General features: G+C 45.5%; 1 protein-coding gene across 3 annotated transcripts in view; it reads right to left on the reverse strand.

Annotated features, from left to right (window-relative positions):
- Positions 1-17,170, reverse strand: part of Iqca1 (IQ motif containing with AAA domain 1) — a 109,196-nt gene that overhangs the window by 82,133 nt on the left and 9,893 nt on the right. For 2 of the 3 annotated variants that reach the window (XM_031368374.1, XM_031368372.1), the window contains exons 3-6: positions 15,583-15,702; positions 13,058-13,249; positions 11,338-11,409; positions 2,308-2,513 (exon numbers count right to left, since the gene is read on the reverse strand). In XM_031368374.1, coding sequence (XP_031224234.1) covers positions 2,308-2,513; positions 11,338-11,409; positions 13,058-13,249; positions 15,583-15,702 — 590 coding nt within the window. The remainder of the gene's footprint in view (positions 1-2,307; positions 2,514-11,337; positions 11,410-13,057; positions 13,250-15,582; positions 15,703-17,170) is intronic. The other variant, XM_031368373.1, reaches the window with a different exon arrangement.

Genomic DNA, 17,170 nt, shown 5'->3' on the forward strand with positions numbered 1-17,170 from the left:
TGGGGGGGGGGGGGGCAGCCTTCACTTTCTGCAGCATGAAAAAGCCCGGGGTGTTCCACATGTTGTGAGCATGGCAGCCCCCTTATCTGTGCTTCTGCTCTCTGTGGTTTTGCCTGTGACCCGCTGTCAACTGTGATCTGAAAACACTTAGTATAGGATTCCAGAATATACAGCTCGTGCCTTTTAAATGGTGTCCCATTTGGAGTATCGTGATAGAACACTGTGCTGCACTATCCCATGCATGTCTGTACACTACTACTATTGCTACTACTGCACACACACACACACACACACACACACACACACACACACTCACACGCACATGCACACAAACAAGCTAGAAGCTTTATGGTGTCCAGTCATGAGGGAGGTTTGGGCATCTGGGCTGTGTGTGTGTGTGTGTGTGTGTGTGTGTGTGTGTGTGTGTATACCCCTGTGATGGGCACACTACAATGAACTCACTCAACCGACCGCCTCATTTCCCATCACATGACCCAGTAGTAAGGTGCTATTTAACGGGTGTCTGTCCATGTGTGTTGTCTGCTCACTCTTTACCCAGGCACTGTTCTGGGTGTTTGAAGCTCCGTTCTCTATGTATATAGGCAGGTTTTGTAAGAAGAGAAGTCATGCAAGTTTCTTGACATCCGAACTGATCACACATCTATGTATAAAAGACAGTTGACCCGAGGAGTCTATTTTAGACCAGAACTCCAAATGGTATACCATTTACAAGGCATGAACTGTTCATTCTGGACACCTGTGTGCATGTGAGTGTGTGTGTGTGTGTTTTTGTGTGTGTGTGTGTGTGTGTGTGTGTGGTATAGTAGTAGTAGTAGTAGTAGTAGCAGCAGCAGCAGCAGCAGTAGCAGCAGCAGCAGCAGCAGCAGCAGCAGCAGCAGTAGTAGTAGCAATAGTAGTAGTGTACGGCACATATGTGGGATAGCACAGCAGAGTGCTCTATCACACTACTCCAAATGGAACACCATTGAAAAGGCATGGACTGTGTATTCTGAACACCTAACACCCATCATGAAGTTTTGGGATACAGTTTGGCTATCATGTAGGAGATGAGTATTTGATTTCCACATGAAGTCAATGTAGGAAGGTAGAAAACGGTTCTGGACAGAGATTGGCACACAACACCCTGAACAACACCCCTCCCTCCTCCCAGCACCCTGCCCCCCATCATTGTTACCTGGAAGCCTCTCTATATCCTTTGCCCTATGGGCCTCAGCAGTGACAAGCAAGTGGGTGCTGAATCAGAGGAAGGTAGGTTCCCATCGCTACTGCTAGGTTCTTTTTCTGTAAAGGGACTTACTAAATCCAAACTGGGAGGATTCCCAGATATCTGCTCACAGCCTGCCTCCCCTCACCCCCACACAACTCCTCTCTCCCTGGTATGATTTTCTTTAAAGAAAAAAAACCTTGAGTTTTCTATTTCCAACAGTTCAGTTCTCTGATTCCAATGAGCTGACCAGTGTTGTCGTGTTGAGAGTCTCAGGACCTGATGTTGGGGTGATATAACACCTTGACATGGGAAGAGATGTCTGTATCTCTTTCCTCAGCACCTGATCATGACAGAGAACCTTTATTTTTTCTCCCTTGAGATAACACATACCTAAAGCTGCTCCAGCAAACTAGTTGTAGTCCATTTAGCATTTCATTTCATTTTCATTTCATTTAAAAGCAGTAGGAAGTCTACTGTAAGGACAGGTCTAGGGCCTTGTCCTCTGAACTCCTAGTGACATATCATTTAGGGAATCCTAGGTGCCAGCACTCACAGCTGGCTCCCAGACTGAGGCCAGGTCTGGGAGCACAAAGCAATGGCTCACTGGTTCCCAATGGAAAGGCAGTCAGCCCTGGTTTTTTTTTTCCAGTTCCCTGGGCTTTAGACACACCTGGCTGTCCAGACCCCTACCCATCACATTCTATTTCATGTGGTCACAGAGTAGTGCATGGTCCATATTTCCATATTAGAAAAAGCAAGCACAGGCCAAGAAGCAATTTAATTAAAAATATTTCTGAATCCCTAGCGATAGTATTTGAGTTTTTAAAAATGAAGTCCAGAAACCTTACGTCTCCATACTGGATGCCTTGGTGTCCAAGAATATAACAAGCCAGGTGGCGGCTCATGTTTATAATTCCAGGACTCCAGGACTCCAGGGCTGAAGCAAGAGGCTTCCTTTAAATTTAAATCTGGCTCGGACTAAACAATGAGACCTTGTCACAAAAACAAAATAAAGCAAGCAAGCAAGCAAACAACAAAACCACTGACTGAGCTGAGCCACCCAAGAGGAGACCCATCACCTGCATTCAATAAACCACTGCCGGATCTGGTCCTGAAGGTGTTCCTTGATGTCTGGGCCTTCCATCATCCGTAGGTCCTCCTTGATATTTACTAAGGCCTCCTGGTAGTTCTGTTCATGTTTTAGCTGCACCTCGTTCCGCAGATTCTTCACTTGTTCGGACTGGACAATGGCGTCGCTGACTTCGTTGAAGAGAGGGGGTGGTTTCTGGAAATAAAGACCCCCCCAAAGTTGAGACTCTAAGAGTCATAGGACTGTAGAAAACATTAGTAGCAAATCAAATGTGTTGTTTGGGGGGGGGGTGTTACCACAGACACATTTTTAAAAAATACATCTAGAGCACAAGATCAGAGCTGGTGTGGGTATCCGAAGATCTCATTCCCTGTGAGAGGGGCGGGGGAGATGACACATGCCACCTCATTCATATACAGACGTGGGTCCAAGGCAGCAAGGACCCACTGATTATGAACAACAATTTCAAAACTCTTAGGCAAAAGAACTCTTTAATATTTTAAGTTGATCATCTCAGATATTGTCTTATAATGACAGAAAAACTAGTACATTGAGTAAGCCTAAAAAATATCCCCCACACTTTAGAGACTAAAGCTTTTCCCAGTCTTCTTGATCAGTGGGAGGAAGGAGAATGTAGAAGAGGGGTATTTGTCACAAAACCTACCGAAAGGGGCTGTATCCTGATTATTCAGAATGACTTAAACATCAACTCTGAAAATCAACTCTTGGCTCTCCAAAGAAAGGCATTGTGCCACTTAATTCAGACATACATCCCAGCACATCTTCTAGAACATTCTCCTTCCACATCTGTCAATCAACAAATCTGGAAGTGGTCTGTGTGGAGCATCTTCTGGCCCCGAGTCCTAACTCATGCCTAGCATCTGCACAAAATTGTAGATATACAGTCTTCAAATGGTGTTAAGATAAAATTTCAGTTAATCTGAAGCCCCAACAGAGCAAGATTGGGTAGATTAGCCTGTATGACTATGCAGCCATTTATCCAAGGATGATGTTGGAGACTTGGATAGAGTGAAGTATAGGGGTATGCGGAAGGATCCAGGCCTGGTGCTTACCATCTCCCATACCATAAATACAAGAGCAGGAGGACAGGACTCCTATACAGGGGAAGAACCTGACTTTTAGAGACATCCAGAGGTTCAACCAAGTCAGAAGTAGAGTGACTTGGGACTAAAGGCAGCCTTTCATGGGTTTTGAGACTCAAAGTATAGTTTTTGGAAATTTGCTTGATGGTGTTAAACACAGGTATCCTTAAATCTTAAATTATAAGAAATAATTGAAGTCAATTATGTTGGTAAAAAAAGTTTGCAATGCTCAGAACTCAGAGCAAAGAACTTCTGAGTTCCTTTCCTGCCACATGTGCTCTTGTGAGTATTTTTATCTGTTGTCTTTCCACAATCTGTTGTCAACGCCTGCTGCAATACTTTGAGTAACTTCGTTACTGCTTGGGGGAGTAGCTCTGGTCAGTTCCAGGGGACACTGTGTTAGCCAGTGGGCCGATGGGTTTGGTGCTGAGGTCAAGGACAATCAGGCAGATCAAAGGCCAGAGTCAGTTGTATCATGACCATTGGGTCAAACAAGTTCCCTTGTATGTACACACACACACACACACACACACACACACACACACTCACTCAACCTTCTAAGGAATACTTCTGGACCTCCACGTGGGAAAGATTGCTTCACCTTCCCATTTGTTAGAGTTTAGAATCCACTTAGAACCAGTCAAGTGAAATAGAAGAGGAAGCCATATGTGTCATACTTTATAATTGTACCCACTAGAGACTTTAAAAAGATACAATTTTCTCATTTATTGTAAATGAGAATTGGGTATAAAGAATACAATTTTTATTAATAATGCCCTAAAACACATGAAGAGTGGATCCAGAGTGAGAATTACAAAAATCTGTTTTTTTGTTTATGTGTGTGCATGATGCAGGTGTGTGTGTGTATGTGTGTGCGTGTGCGCGCGTGTGTGTATGTGTGTGCGTGTGTGTATGTGTGTGCGTGTGTGTGTGTATGTGTGCATGTGTGTGTGTGCGCGTGTGTGTGTATGTGTGTCCGTGTGTGTGTATGTGTGTGTGTTTATGTGTGTGTGTGTGTGTGTATGTGTGCATGTGTGCGCGTGTGTGCGTGTGTGCGTGTGTGCGTGTGTGTGTGTGTGTGTGTGTGTGTGTGTAGGGCAGAGGCTGACACTGAGTATCTTCCTGGAGCCTCTCATCTGGCCATCCCAGCTAGGCAGTCTGCTCCTGAGATGTGCTTCACCCCGAGTGCCGGAGTTGTAAGTGGGCTACCATGTCCACCCAGGATTCATTTCGGGTTTGGGGATCTGAGCTCCAGCCCTCATGTTTGCGCAGTCAATGCTTTGACCCACTGAGCCATCTCTCTGGCCCCTGTAAAGGCTGATCTAATTCATCTTATGGGTTGACTGTACTCCGTCCCACAAGCCCTTGCACTGTGTCTCCTCAGTGATGCTCATACTCATCTTTGGAGGTAGAAATGAGAGTGAGGGGGAGCTACCACTGGACAGATGTAAAGGCGGAGGTCTCACGCCAGTGAGGGTGGCCCCGGCAAGCTCCAAGCTCCTTCTGCTCTGTGTTGTGTAGCTCTGTGCTGTGTTACTCAGATGGAAGCAGTCATGCGTGTTTTTTCCATATAGATTTTCTCTGGCAAGAATTCATCTGGGTTGTTTGTTACTCCCTCCTCTTGCTGTTTTTGCACTTGAAGGTTCTAATAAATTTACATCCTATGCTAATGAGCATCCTGTCCTTTGGGCACAAACATCTTCAGTTCTTTAGCGACTCTGGTCATATGAATTCAAATTTGTTAACTGGCCACATAAACAGCAACTCATTTAAAAATAAATTAGGGATATTAAAAGGAGAGGGGACCATGATAACATACGATGTACTGAAATGCATGGGCTGTAGATTAATGCATCTTAATGAAGGCTCCCCATGTGAGCATACCATTACATTTGCCAGCTCTCCACAGTTAACGACCCAGAACGGAATAACGAAACCTACATTTCCAGCGAGGTCCTCTGTCAGCAAAACACACACACATTAATAATTGATGTTGCTGTAGAAATGCGACGTGAAGCGACACTTCCTGAGTTTGTGGGGGAAGCAAGACTCCATGCTCTGTTAATGTCGCTGCTTAGCTAATGTTCGTCAAGCTTTGGATTTAAAAACCCTTGTTGAAATTAGGAAGAGAAAACGGTCATTTATAAAAATCTGCTCAGTGTATCGGTCTCAAATAGACTGGGAATTATGTGGCATGGTTCTGGTGATTATCCAAAGATCTTCTGTCTCGGGATGGTGGTTGTCACCCTAAGAGGAGGAACAGATCTCTGCTAGTAATCTTGCTATATCTGCTCTCCCAGGTCCTGAACATGTGCACTGATGCTTGGGGGCAGTGCTCACAAGGGTGGCCTTGGAATCCAGGGCTCTGATTTCATATAAGGAAGACCCCAGGTTGCAGAACATCTAACTCTTTCATCAGGTCCCATTGTACCAAGTGGTGGGTGGCCCATCATTTCAAAGTCATCTGTCTGTGTGTATATAGCTGTGAGTCCACAAACATACCTACTCTGTGCAAGGATGGGTCCACAAACACACCTACTCTGTGCAAGGACTGGCAGAAGCAGAGCAAAAGGGAAGGTCTTCAGGGAGAGAGCATTTTTGTTTGATTCTCTGGGTTGAACAAGTTCAGTATGAATCTTTAAGATCGACCATGTTAGCAAGCACCAATCTGTCAAAGAGCAGGAATGTTTTCTAGCCCATTGGAGTTAATTTCTTTAAGAGTTCACTATTTTTTTAATGCTCATTTAAGAACTACATGATAGGATAGGGTGCTGGTGAGCTTTCAGATCTTTAGCAGCTGAGCCTGAGGTTGTCTGCTTTGCGGTCTCACATCTTAAAGTCAGTGCCGTGAGGCAAGTTTGAGTGGTTTACAAATATGAGCTCGATTACTCCGCATAGCCACCTTAAGTGAAGAGAGTGTTACTACTTACGTCTTATGAGGAAATGGAGGCACAGAGATATCAAGGGCCTTGTCCAGGGTCATACAGACAGGACACACAGACCACTCCTATTCTCTGTGTTTGATGCCTCTCTTTGCTGAGTCTCAGGCTTAATCCATTTTATCTGGAAATGTTTCTTATGGATGCTATGGGTCATACTTTGAAACCGTTGTGCATTTGAACTTGGTTATCGGTGAACTGCCTTGCATGGTGGTTTTGTACAAGGTGTTTTCCCTGTTGAGCCTGTGACAGCACTGTTTCAAGACTTTATGGTGGCATAAGAACATTCCTGGTCCCTCTCTAACTTAAATGGGTTAAACACACACACACACACACACACACACACACACACACACACACGCACACACACACACACACGCACACACACACACGCGCGTGCGCGCACATACACGCATATACACACGCATACACACACGCACACACACGCGCACACACATGCACACACATGCACACACACACGCACACACATACACACGCACGCACACACATGCACACACACGCATGCACACACACACGCACACATGCACACACGCACACACGCACACACGCACGCACACACATGCACACACACACATACACACACACAGAGGAAGAAAAACCTGGCTAGCACTTTAGTGACCATGCCGAGTTACACTGATGTTAAGCTGGATCTTGAGTTGTCTGCAGGGCAGAGCAGAGACCATGGTTGGCCACGGCTCACTGTGCTGTGAGATGGACAAAGTTTCATGATTTCCGCTGTACAGGAGAATATCACCAACAAGCTCAGGAGACCTTAGCTTTGTCCATGGTCCATGCAGCAGTGAGTGACTTTGTAAAGGGCTTCAATGACATGGATGAAGGCAGACTGCCAGTTCAAAGGAACCCGTGAGGGACTTCTGGGGCCAGGGAAGGAAGGAAGGACAAAGGAAGTAATTATTTTGTCATTCAGCGTCTGATGACTTGGAGACCTAATATTAACAACAAGAAATAATATGTATGTATGTATGTATGTATGTATGTATGTATACATATATTAATAAGACTTGAAGTCAAACTAAGGTGTGTCGGGTCAGGCAACTGAATGGTAAAATCCTATGTAATAGAATAAGACAGGGGTGGCTTTGCCTTCTCTCCAATGCCTCTCAAGTGGATCATGTGCTTGGTTTTTTGTTTTTTGTTTTTTTTTTGTTTTTTTTTTGAAACAGAACCTCACACTGTAGCCCAGGCTGGCTTGGAACTTGTAAAAGTCCCTTTTTCTCGATGCCCAGGATTATAGGCATGGTGTCATGGGTCATGCCCTGCTGCAGTAGGCTTTTGAAGCCACTATGCACTTTAGGGAAGCCTTCTCAGCAGAGAGTGTGGTGGGCTAGAGGGGTGGCCTGCTGCCTCTTCAGGATTTCCCCTGCCTTGAGGAATCTCCAGATGGCCCCTTTGTAGCTAGATAGGGGAGCATTGGGCCAGACTCAGCCCAGCGGACTTTTCCAGACCAGATTTTGACAGGCTAGATTTCAGTACACAGGTTTAGTAGGATGAGCAGCAAGGGCTTGGATATACTGGATTTTGAGGCCTTTGCTATACATGTTTTATACAAGAGCTTATTTCTGAGCATTTTGTGGTTTTTGTACATGAACTTTCCAGACTTCTTCAAAGTGTGCTGTTGCAAGGGTCACTCAACCACTACTACATCTTAGCATCTGCCAAGACGACACAAACCACATTCCTCAGAGGTGTTTCGAACCTCATGCTCGGGGGTAGGCCTCTCCCTTTTAGGCTCTTAGGATGTCTTGCTTGTGGCCCCAGAGGCAGTACTGTGCTGGCCTTTCTCCAAAAGGAAAGTAAGGCTCCCAGGAAGGGTGTGTGAGACATGGGGGCCTCCCTCTGGCAACAGACAGAACCGGGCTTTGAACCAAGTCTGTCTGCCTCTAAGATACATGTTGCCAACAAGAGGCTCCAGAGGGTCATTGCAGGTCACTGGCTGGATGCTGTCTCTGCTGGGACACTGAGGGGACAGAGAGCTCTTCTAATGTTAAAAGATACACCAGGGGCTCTAAGAGTCTCAGTCATAGAGTACCTCAGCCTGTGCTGGGGCTAGTAAGAATAAAATTTTAATTTATTGGCCTCAGAGCAATGGAGAAAATAGCTCGCTTGATGGTAGAGAATGAAAGTGAACGGGTTTATGGTGCTTTCAAGATTCCGATGATGTTTGTAGAAGCCACAGGCCCTTCGATTTAATAAGTGACCCCAGAGTTCCTCATTATAATGCAAACAATGATGGCTTCAGGGTAAAGTGAAATATGCAGGGCCCTGACTGCAGGACGGATGACTCTGAAGGGTCCCTGGAAGAGAATGGATTGTGTTCATTAAGTTCCTTTGCACTGGCTCCACGCCACTGGTTCTGCCAATTAAAATAGCTGGACGTGATTTTTAGACCACCATTTATTTTCCTCTGTAGACTTGATGATTTAAAATTTTAAGATGGCAGTATCAACAACAAAAAAAATTATACACCAATGGTTAAGAGGAATGTCTGGTTGGGGTGGAAGGTAGAGAGATGTCCCTTGCCCTGAGTCTGTTTTCAGAGACTAGATCGTTGCTCCAGGAAGTGTGGCGGGGCTTTTATGAAGACACAAGCACAGCTGGGACTGACTAGGCTGCTGGGCTTTTACACTGACATCATGGATCCAGATGAACAAATGGGAAACTGAGATTTGACATGAGGAGGCACCGCCCTCATCAACGACTGAGTGGAAAATGTATTCAATTGAAAACATGCCCTTGGTTTGGGGTAGTGGATTTTGTATGGTCATCAGCCGGCATACTGCAGATAACATTCTTTCAAAAATTGAATCCATGGATTTCTCAGTGGTTAACATTTCAATAGAACATGTAATATCAAGACACTGGGCAGAACAGCGTGCAGAGAGAGTCTCACGGAACACACAGTAGGGGAGCTCTTCTCTTTATGCCATGTAAACTGTACTGTGGAGAAATTCTCTTTTGAGCCCAGCACGTGGAAATTAGAGAGGAAAGCGAGGGTCTGTGTCTTATATGGATGGTCCATCTCTGAGTGGTACCAGGGGTCAGCAGTCAAGACTGAAGGGAGGATGCAATGGTTGTTGGCCATTGCCTAGGATTCTGAACTTTTTTTTTTTAACACAGGAAATGTCCAATAAATGGAGGTTGAATCACATTAAATAGAAGTTTACTCATATAGAAGCAACTGAGTCAAAAGTTTGACCACTGTGAAATCTGACTTGGCACGTAAGTACATGCCAGAAACCAAAGAAGTTTGCATGTATATGTATGTGTGTGTTTATGTGGGTGCTTGTATGTGTGTAGGCACACCTGTGCGTTCATGGTGCATGCAATGTGGAGGCCAGAGGCTGCATTAGAGGTCTTCTGTGAGTATAAGTCCTTCACCTTATACTTGGAGTGTGAGTCTCTCACTTGAACCGGATTTGGCTAGGTTAGCCAGCAGACTTCCTCCAGGAATCCCTTCTGCCTCCCGCACACTGAGACTACAGGTCTTGACAGAGCGACCGCCCCATCCGACTGACTGGCCGGAAGCCATGTCCGTGAGGGACTGTCGTGGTTGATGACTGATGTGGGAGGCCCAGCCCATTTTGAGCCTGTGACATTTCAGTTGTCACTGTCACGCCTATGTAACCAGCTAGGTACTGTCTAGGGCTCATTCAGGTTTTGGTTTGTGTTTTGGACCTGAAGTCCACAGCTAAGCTTTCTTTCTTCTTCAGCCATCTTTCTGTTTTGACCCAACGCTTCTTGGTTCCTTTGCACATGTTATGTTTTGGAGGGGGTTAGAAACTGCTTATGATTTGTGTTCCAACAATAATTTGAAAGCACATTTTAAAAAGACCCTGTTCTCTCTCTAAGAACACTTAACAACAGCGGCCCTTCATCTACTTGCGCAGGCTGGGGAGGTGGCGGTAGGGGCTGGATTGAGCAGACAGTTTGCTGCAGCGATGGGGAAGGGGCAGTGCCTTGGTTCACACTGCTGTCTGCACTGCCCCAACTATGACAGAGATGGTGTTTGACCAAAGCCACTTCTTTGTTGGTAGTTCACTCTGCCTTCTAAGTGAAAATCAATTTTATTTTATTGTTTTTGTTTTGTCTTGTTGTTGTTGTCTTGGCAACAGAAACACCCTCTCCAGAGTCTGACTGCATCTGGAATGCTGAGGTTGGTGAGTGGAGTCAAGGTGTGGACGTAGCTCTTCTCCTTCATGGGCAAGTGCCTCAAGTAAGGCAAGGTGAAGGACTGTATACAATGAGTGGATCTTCTTTCCCTGATGTCTCTAGGGAAGCAAGATGCACACAGAAGACTCCAAGGTCCCTGAGCCCAGGCACTGAGCTGTCTCCAGCCAAGATCTGTTAAAGTACTGATGGTACTAATCTTACTTTCCACAAGGAGGGATGCCACTAATAGCTACATGACCTCGGAGGCAGATCCTTCCCCACCTGAGCCTCAGATGAGAACCTAGCCCCAGTGGTACAACAGTAGCCATGTGACACCCAGGCAGAAAACTGAGCTGTGCCAGATTCCTGAGCCATGGGATGTTCCCTGAGCTGTGTTTTGTGTTGACACAGCTATACAGCAATATATAACAAGTGCACCCTTCTAACCCATGACTTGCTAAACACCGAAAATGGGCCCTTCAACACAGCTGGACCAAACCAGTTCCGTTCTCACCAGCAAGACCCTCGTGAAGCCAAGGGCTCTGCTGACACCACATAGGCATGGCATATTTCTGACTCTACAGCCTGCCTCTCATCTGGAGCACTGTGCATTCTGCAGAGACATATGAGGGACACTCCCTGACCTCTTGGGTCCCCTTCAGACTTCTGATCAGTCAGACATGTCCAGTCTCTTAAGACACCTATTCAGTTTTCTTTCCTTTCCTTGGGAACTCGCTGGAGAAGATGCGTACCCCACAGGCTCTGCAATTTACATAATGAACTCACCATACCCAGGAATACCATCTCATCTTCCCGCTCCTTCACTGTTTTCTTGCATTGGTAGAAACCTCGCCAAACCTGCAGGCAAATGCATAGTTACTCGGGGGAAGAAGTTCTCCTGTAGAAACTGCCATCCCAAGCCTCATAACAGTCAGCTCCAGACTACACACTGGGGTTAGTTTTTAAATGTCGGGGTAATAGGCAGCAGCTTTCTTTTTTCTCCCTTTTATTACTTCCTCATTTTTCTTTTTATTTACTCTTCACTCATACGACACATCCTGCCTGCATCCTCTTCTCCCTCTCCTTCTCCTAACCCCCCTTTCCTCAACCTCTTCTTCTGCCCCAGACCTGCTCCTCTTCCATTTCCCTTCAGGAAGGGGAGCAGGCTTCCCAGTGATATCAACCAAACATGGCATCCAATAAGACTAGGCCCAAGCACTCAGATCAAGGCTGGATGATGAGATAGCAAGTTTCTTAAATTTTTATTCTATGTTATGTGTTTGAGCGTTTTGCCTGCATGTGTGCATGTGTGCATGTGTGCATGTGCAATACATGGTGCCAGTAGCCACAGAGACCAGAAGAAAGCATCGGATGCCTGGAAACTGAAGTTACAGATGGTTGCAAGCTGCCATGTGGGTATTAGGAATTGAACCCAGGTCCCCTGGAAAAGCAGCCAGTGCTCTTCCACTAAGCCATCTCTGTAGCCCCCACACTTTGCAGTTTCAAAGAAGGACAATTACAGAAATGACCTATAGCTGTCTTTGAATCTTTAAGAGAAACTTCTAGAAATCAGAAGAGTGAGGCTAGACCTGAGGATAGTACTTCATAGTTATACAACCAAAACCTTCCAAACCTTCTTCAATGTTGGAAGAACAGCTCAGGCAACTCCAAAACTTCCACAACCCAAAGCTTAGCTTAGGGTTATGAGGCCACAGAGACATCAAAGAAAGGGTTCTGTCTGTCTTCCCTACTGCCTTCTCCCTCTCTACCCATGCACAGCTGGGACAGTCTTCTGTCCTCTAGGCTCCGTGGTATGGCCCCATGCTTGGTTTCTTTCAAACATAGTTCTTATTTGTGCCACATGGATGTAGTGTACATTTTCCACAAGAAACCTTGCCCTCCATTAGGAAAAAGGCAGGGTGAAGTCTGGCAACAGTATCTGAGAAGAGCAATCGGTACCCAGGGCCTCGAGAAGGGGTTCTGAGGTTCTGGCCCTTAGGCACAATGGCTGGAATGTGCTAAGTGGAGGCTTGTCTTTAGGCTCCGGGGACTTGCTTCTGGCCTCTCCTTTCTGCAACTGTTTCAACATGGATTCTCCACTTCTCAACGTGGCATTTTTTTTTTTTTTTTTTTTTTTTTTTTTTTTTTTTTTTTTTTTTTTTTTTTTTTTTTTTAGAAACCTCATTGTGGATTTACATCCTTGCTAGGTTCTAGCAACATTCTTTCCAACAATTACTGGTGCCCTTTTGGAAGTCTTTGAACACAGTGTTCTGCATCTTAAACATCCTAGCTTACAATAAACAAAATAAAAACAAGACGATGTTTCTCCAGGCTAAGCCAATAAATCTCTGAGGGGTTTACTAACTCAACCCAGCTTTCCTATAGGTAGGGCTTTGGGTTTTGAATTTCTGAGCTCAGCTCCAAGGCTGGAATGTGTTGCCTGCCCTCCCCTCCCCAACTCAGAAGCCCCTTGTCCCCCCCGCCCCCCTGCCCCACGTGTCCGTACTTTCTGAATCTGGAGTGCCGCCAAGCTGGTGTCTGATAGTTTCTGTCCCAACAGCTTCATCTCCTTGGCTCTGCACTCCTGGAGGAAGATCTGCTTCATGAACAGCGCCCTGAGGCGGCCCTGCCTTGCACGCTCGGCTATCTGGATCAGTTTAACAGCCTCTTCCAATGCTATACTCTTTACGGCGTATTTCTGTGTGTGTCGGGGACACAACCAAAAGAAAAATCAGACAAATCAATGTTATACATGTGAACTGAACCCATGAGATGACTCAGCAAGTAAGGGTGCTTGCTGCCAACTGTATGCTACACTACACCAACTGTATGCTACACTATACCAACTGTATGCCACACTACACCAACTGTAGATTGTGACCCCGACTTAAAGATAATGTGCCTAGTTTGCTTTTTTTGTTGCTGTAATGAACATTGTGTCCAAAAGCAACCTGGAGAGTAAGGTTTTCTTTATTCTTTCACTTTATAAGTCACAGTCCAGCATGGTGGGAAGCCAAGGCAGGTATTCAAGACAGGAGCTGGGAGCGAACCCCACAAAGGCTTGCTGCTTTGTTCCCAGGTTCGCCTTTAGCTGCCTTTCTAGAGAGCCTAGGTCCATCTGGTGAGGGATGGTGCCACCCGCAGTGGCTGGCATCGCCTACACCAGCTAGCAATCAAGGAAATGCTCCATACTACTGAGAGAGGGAGAATTAGTTTCTTCCAGGGACAATTTCGCAAATAAAATGCCCATGTACATGTGAGCAATGTTAAATGAACTTAGTAGGTTGTATATACATGTGTGAATATATATGATGCATTATATAATATACTATTATATATATACTATATATAATTACATACTATATATAATGCATATACATGCAACAATAGTCATTAAAGAAGGGGCCATGAATTTGGAAGGGGACAGAGTCAATGGAAGAGTTTGTGCAGAGTGGTGTAATCATAACGCTTATATACAAAATTCTCAAAAATCAAACCAAACTACCAACCCTCCCAAAAAAACTTTTAAAAAAGAAAGAAAAATTTCATTGACATGTCCATAGACCAATCTAATGGAGGTAATTTCTCAATTGAGGCTCCTTCTTTCTGGTATGGTAAGTTGATAAACAAGGTTAGCCATCATAGACCAGATCACTATCCTTTCAAACAGTATACTAGTCGTCACCCCAGTAGTTTAGTTCCATAGTAAGTTAGACCTGAGGTGACCAGAAATGTCAATCATACATATGGATTAATGCTAGAAATTCTGTCATTTGATGAATGGAAGAACTGTCAATGGAGACCAGGCCTCTGAGATGATGATTGAAATGTACTTCAAGGAAAAGGCTGAAGCCAGTTGTAGACTGGCCAGTGACTAAGATGCTAAACTATTCAGAACTTTTTCCTTCTATGTGTGAAAAGGTGGGGGCTAGGGAGCTGGGTGACTCAGCCACTCTCAAGGTTGAGGAACTAAGTTCAGATCTCCAGCACTCAACTAAAAAAAGCTGGGCACGGCAGAATGTGTCTGGAACCCCAGTGTGGGGGTGTTCAGGGTATAGCCAAGAGGATCCCTGACACTCAGTGGCCAACCAGTTTGGCTGAATCGGTAGGCTCTGGATCTGGTGGGAGACCTTGCATCAAAAAGTAAGGTGGAGCATGATTAAGGCATGCATGCATGCATGTGCGCGCACACCCGCAAATATCCAACCACGATGAATGGCATTTAAAACAGAAAAAGGAGGATCCATGCTGCAGACTGTGTGGTCTCAGATGGGTGACATAGCCATAGGGCTAGCTGAGTGGCGTGTGCCATTTTCAGGGGTTCAGAGTTACACAAGTAAGATCGCTGGAAGCCCTTAGAGGCCCATGGAGACCTCCCTGGGATCAGGGTGAGGCTACTGTTGTCCTGAAAGCAAGGGAGGAGCTGTTCCAGGGTAGAAAAGCATGGTGTGGAGAGCCCTGCGTGGGTAGAGGCTCACTGGCCGCCACATCCAGCTTTACATGGGATCTGGGGGCTTGACCTCAGGTCCTCCTGTTTGTGTGGCAAACTCTTTACTCGCTGAGCTGTCCCATGGGCCTATATTAAAGACTTTCTTTTCCAAGAGACAGTCCTTCTGGGAGATCCAAATGTCACTCAGAACTCCGTTAGGTCAGGGTGGAGCTGAGAGCGACTGAGAATGTACAGTAAGTAGATTTTGAGCTTCTGAATTCTGGACTCAGTGGATTTAGTTTCTGACTTTATTTACCAGGTGAATTAGAGATGAGAAAAGCAAAGCTTGCTGGTTACTGGCTCATTCTTCTGGATCCCCAACCCAGCAAGCAGTATTATTATTTTCTTTATTATTGAAAAGTAATGGTATTTGAATCCCTAACAACCGCCCAAATGTAATCCTGTCTAGACCTCCTATAGCAAGCATGGAAGGGAGGCACCTTCCTCAACTTGAAAACAGAGTAAGTGTTTCTTACACAGTTAGAGGCATGGCAGGGTAGTTTACAAAAATGATGACGAATACTTTTTAAAACAATACAAACCATATCAGGAAGGTTCAATCCACATTCGGCTAAGATCTTAGCGAGGATCTTCTCTCTTCCTTTTATGACTTCCAACCTCTCCTTCAGAAAATATCTGGGTATGGGGACATCCAACTGTTGCTGAAGAAGAGAGGAGAAATGAAAGATCATTCAGTTAGGATCCCAGGACTTGAATACAGGAATCATGGTGGGATGGGCAAATCAATAAGACTCGCTTGGGGGTGGGGCTAGAGAGAAGGCTCAGTGGGTAAGGGTGCTTGCTGCAGAAGCGACAAAGTCCAAGTTTAAGGCCAATTAGTGACATATGGAAGCATCTTAAGGAACTCATAGGACCAAGGTCAGGGCTGGAGATGAAGATGTGTTGCTCTTCCTCCCTCGCTTTCCTTCTGGCTCTAACTCTGCTCCCTCCAATCTTTAGTTTCCAGCTGACTAAGGCTCCGAGGACTGCCAGCTTGGGAGGTCAGTTCAGATCAGAGACAGACACCATCAACTTCCTGCTTCAGACTCTCTCAGGGAGGGCCTGCCTGGCAAAACTTCCCAGGTGTCTTGGTCTCTGTGATGACAATGTAAATCCTACCATGTGAACACCTGGGGGCTGGCCAGAGTGTGGACTTTGTGAGAGAGTGGCCACAGTGGCCAAGTATAGAGGATGCTGGCTATATGATCCATCCCAAAGGAAGGGACATTCCCAAGGCTTTCTTCTCTGCCACGACACTATTCACAGAACCTAGATACTACTGATGGCTCCTGCGTGTCAAAGACATCATATGGCTTGTCTTTCCATCCGCTCCAAGGCTGATAGAGAACACTGTTGATGTTATCCTTCCACACAGACTTCTGGGATGATGCCTGGTCCCGTCTCCCCTCTCCTCCCTGTGCATAGCTAGTTTCTCACAGAAGCAGCATTTCCTAGTTATAAGGATGGTGAGCAGCTGAAGCTCGGGGCATTGTGAATAACCTGGGAAATAGAGGGGTCAGGGCATGGGAGCCCCTAAACCTCTTTAGTCTGTAACCATTTAACAGCCTTGAAATTAGATTTAGAGTTTGAATGTCACCTTACTAATTAAATTTAGGGATATGATTCAGTAAACAGCTATTTCACATTTGGTCCATGCTGTTCTTTATGCTTTCACATGGGTGAGCTGAGTACACCTGACTCAAATGTATGAAACGCACATGCAAATTCTGGAAATGTTTGGTCTCATTTCAGTTTCTCTCTTTAGTCTATTGTGATGTCATCACAATACAAGAAGAGTCTTCCCAGGAAGAGAAATGACCTTTACGAAAGTCAGAATGTTTTAAAGGTGAACAGACATTAAGCTCCCTGTAAAGAGATTTTTGTCTTTTTAACTTTACTTGAGGGAAACGTCTTTTCAAAATCAAGGGTAAGCTCATAGAGCCCATAGCTGGAAGAAATGAGGTGTCTAGTGGCCTCTGGGAGCACGGCCAGCCAGGATATTAGAGACACCTCAGGCAGATTTCTGTCAGCAAGGAGGAAAAGGCTCAGTGGCAGGGTCTGAGTGACCACAGGAGATGCCCCAGCCACCAGGTGGCAGGGAGTGGCCCCTTGGGCCATAAGGAGAGATAG

The sequence above is a fragment of the Mastomys coucha genome, unplaced genomic scaffold, assembly GCF_008632895.1.
Source record: "Mastomys coucha isolate ucsf_1 unplaced genomic scaffold, UCSF_Mcou_1 pScaffold14, whole genome shotgun sequence".
Classification (NCBI taxonomy): Eukaryota; Metazoa; Chordata; class Mammalia; order Rodentia; family Muridae; genus Mastomys; species Mastomys coucha.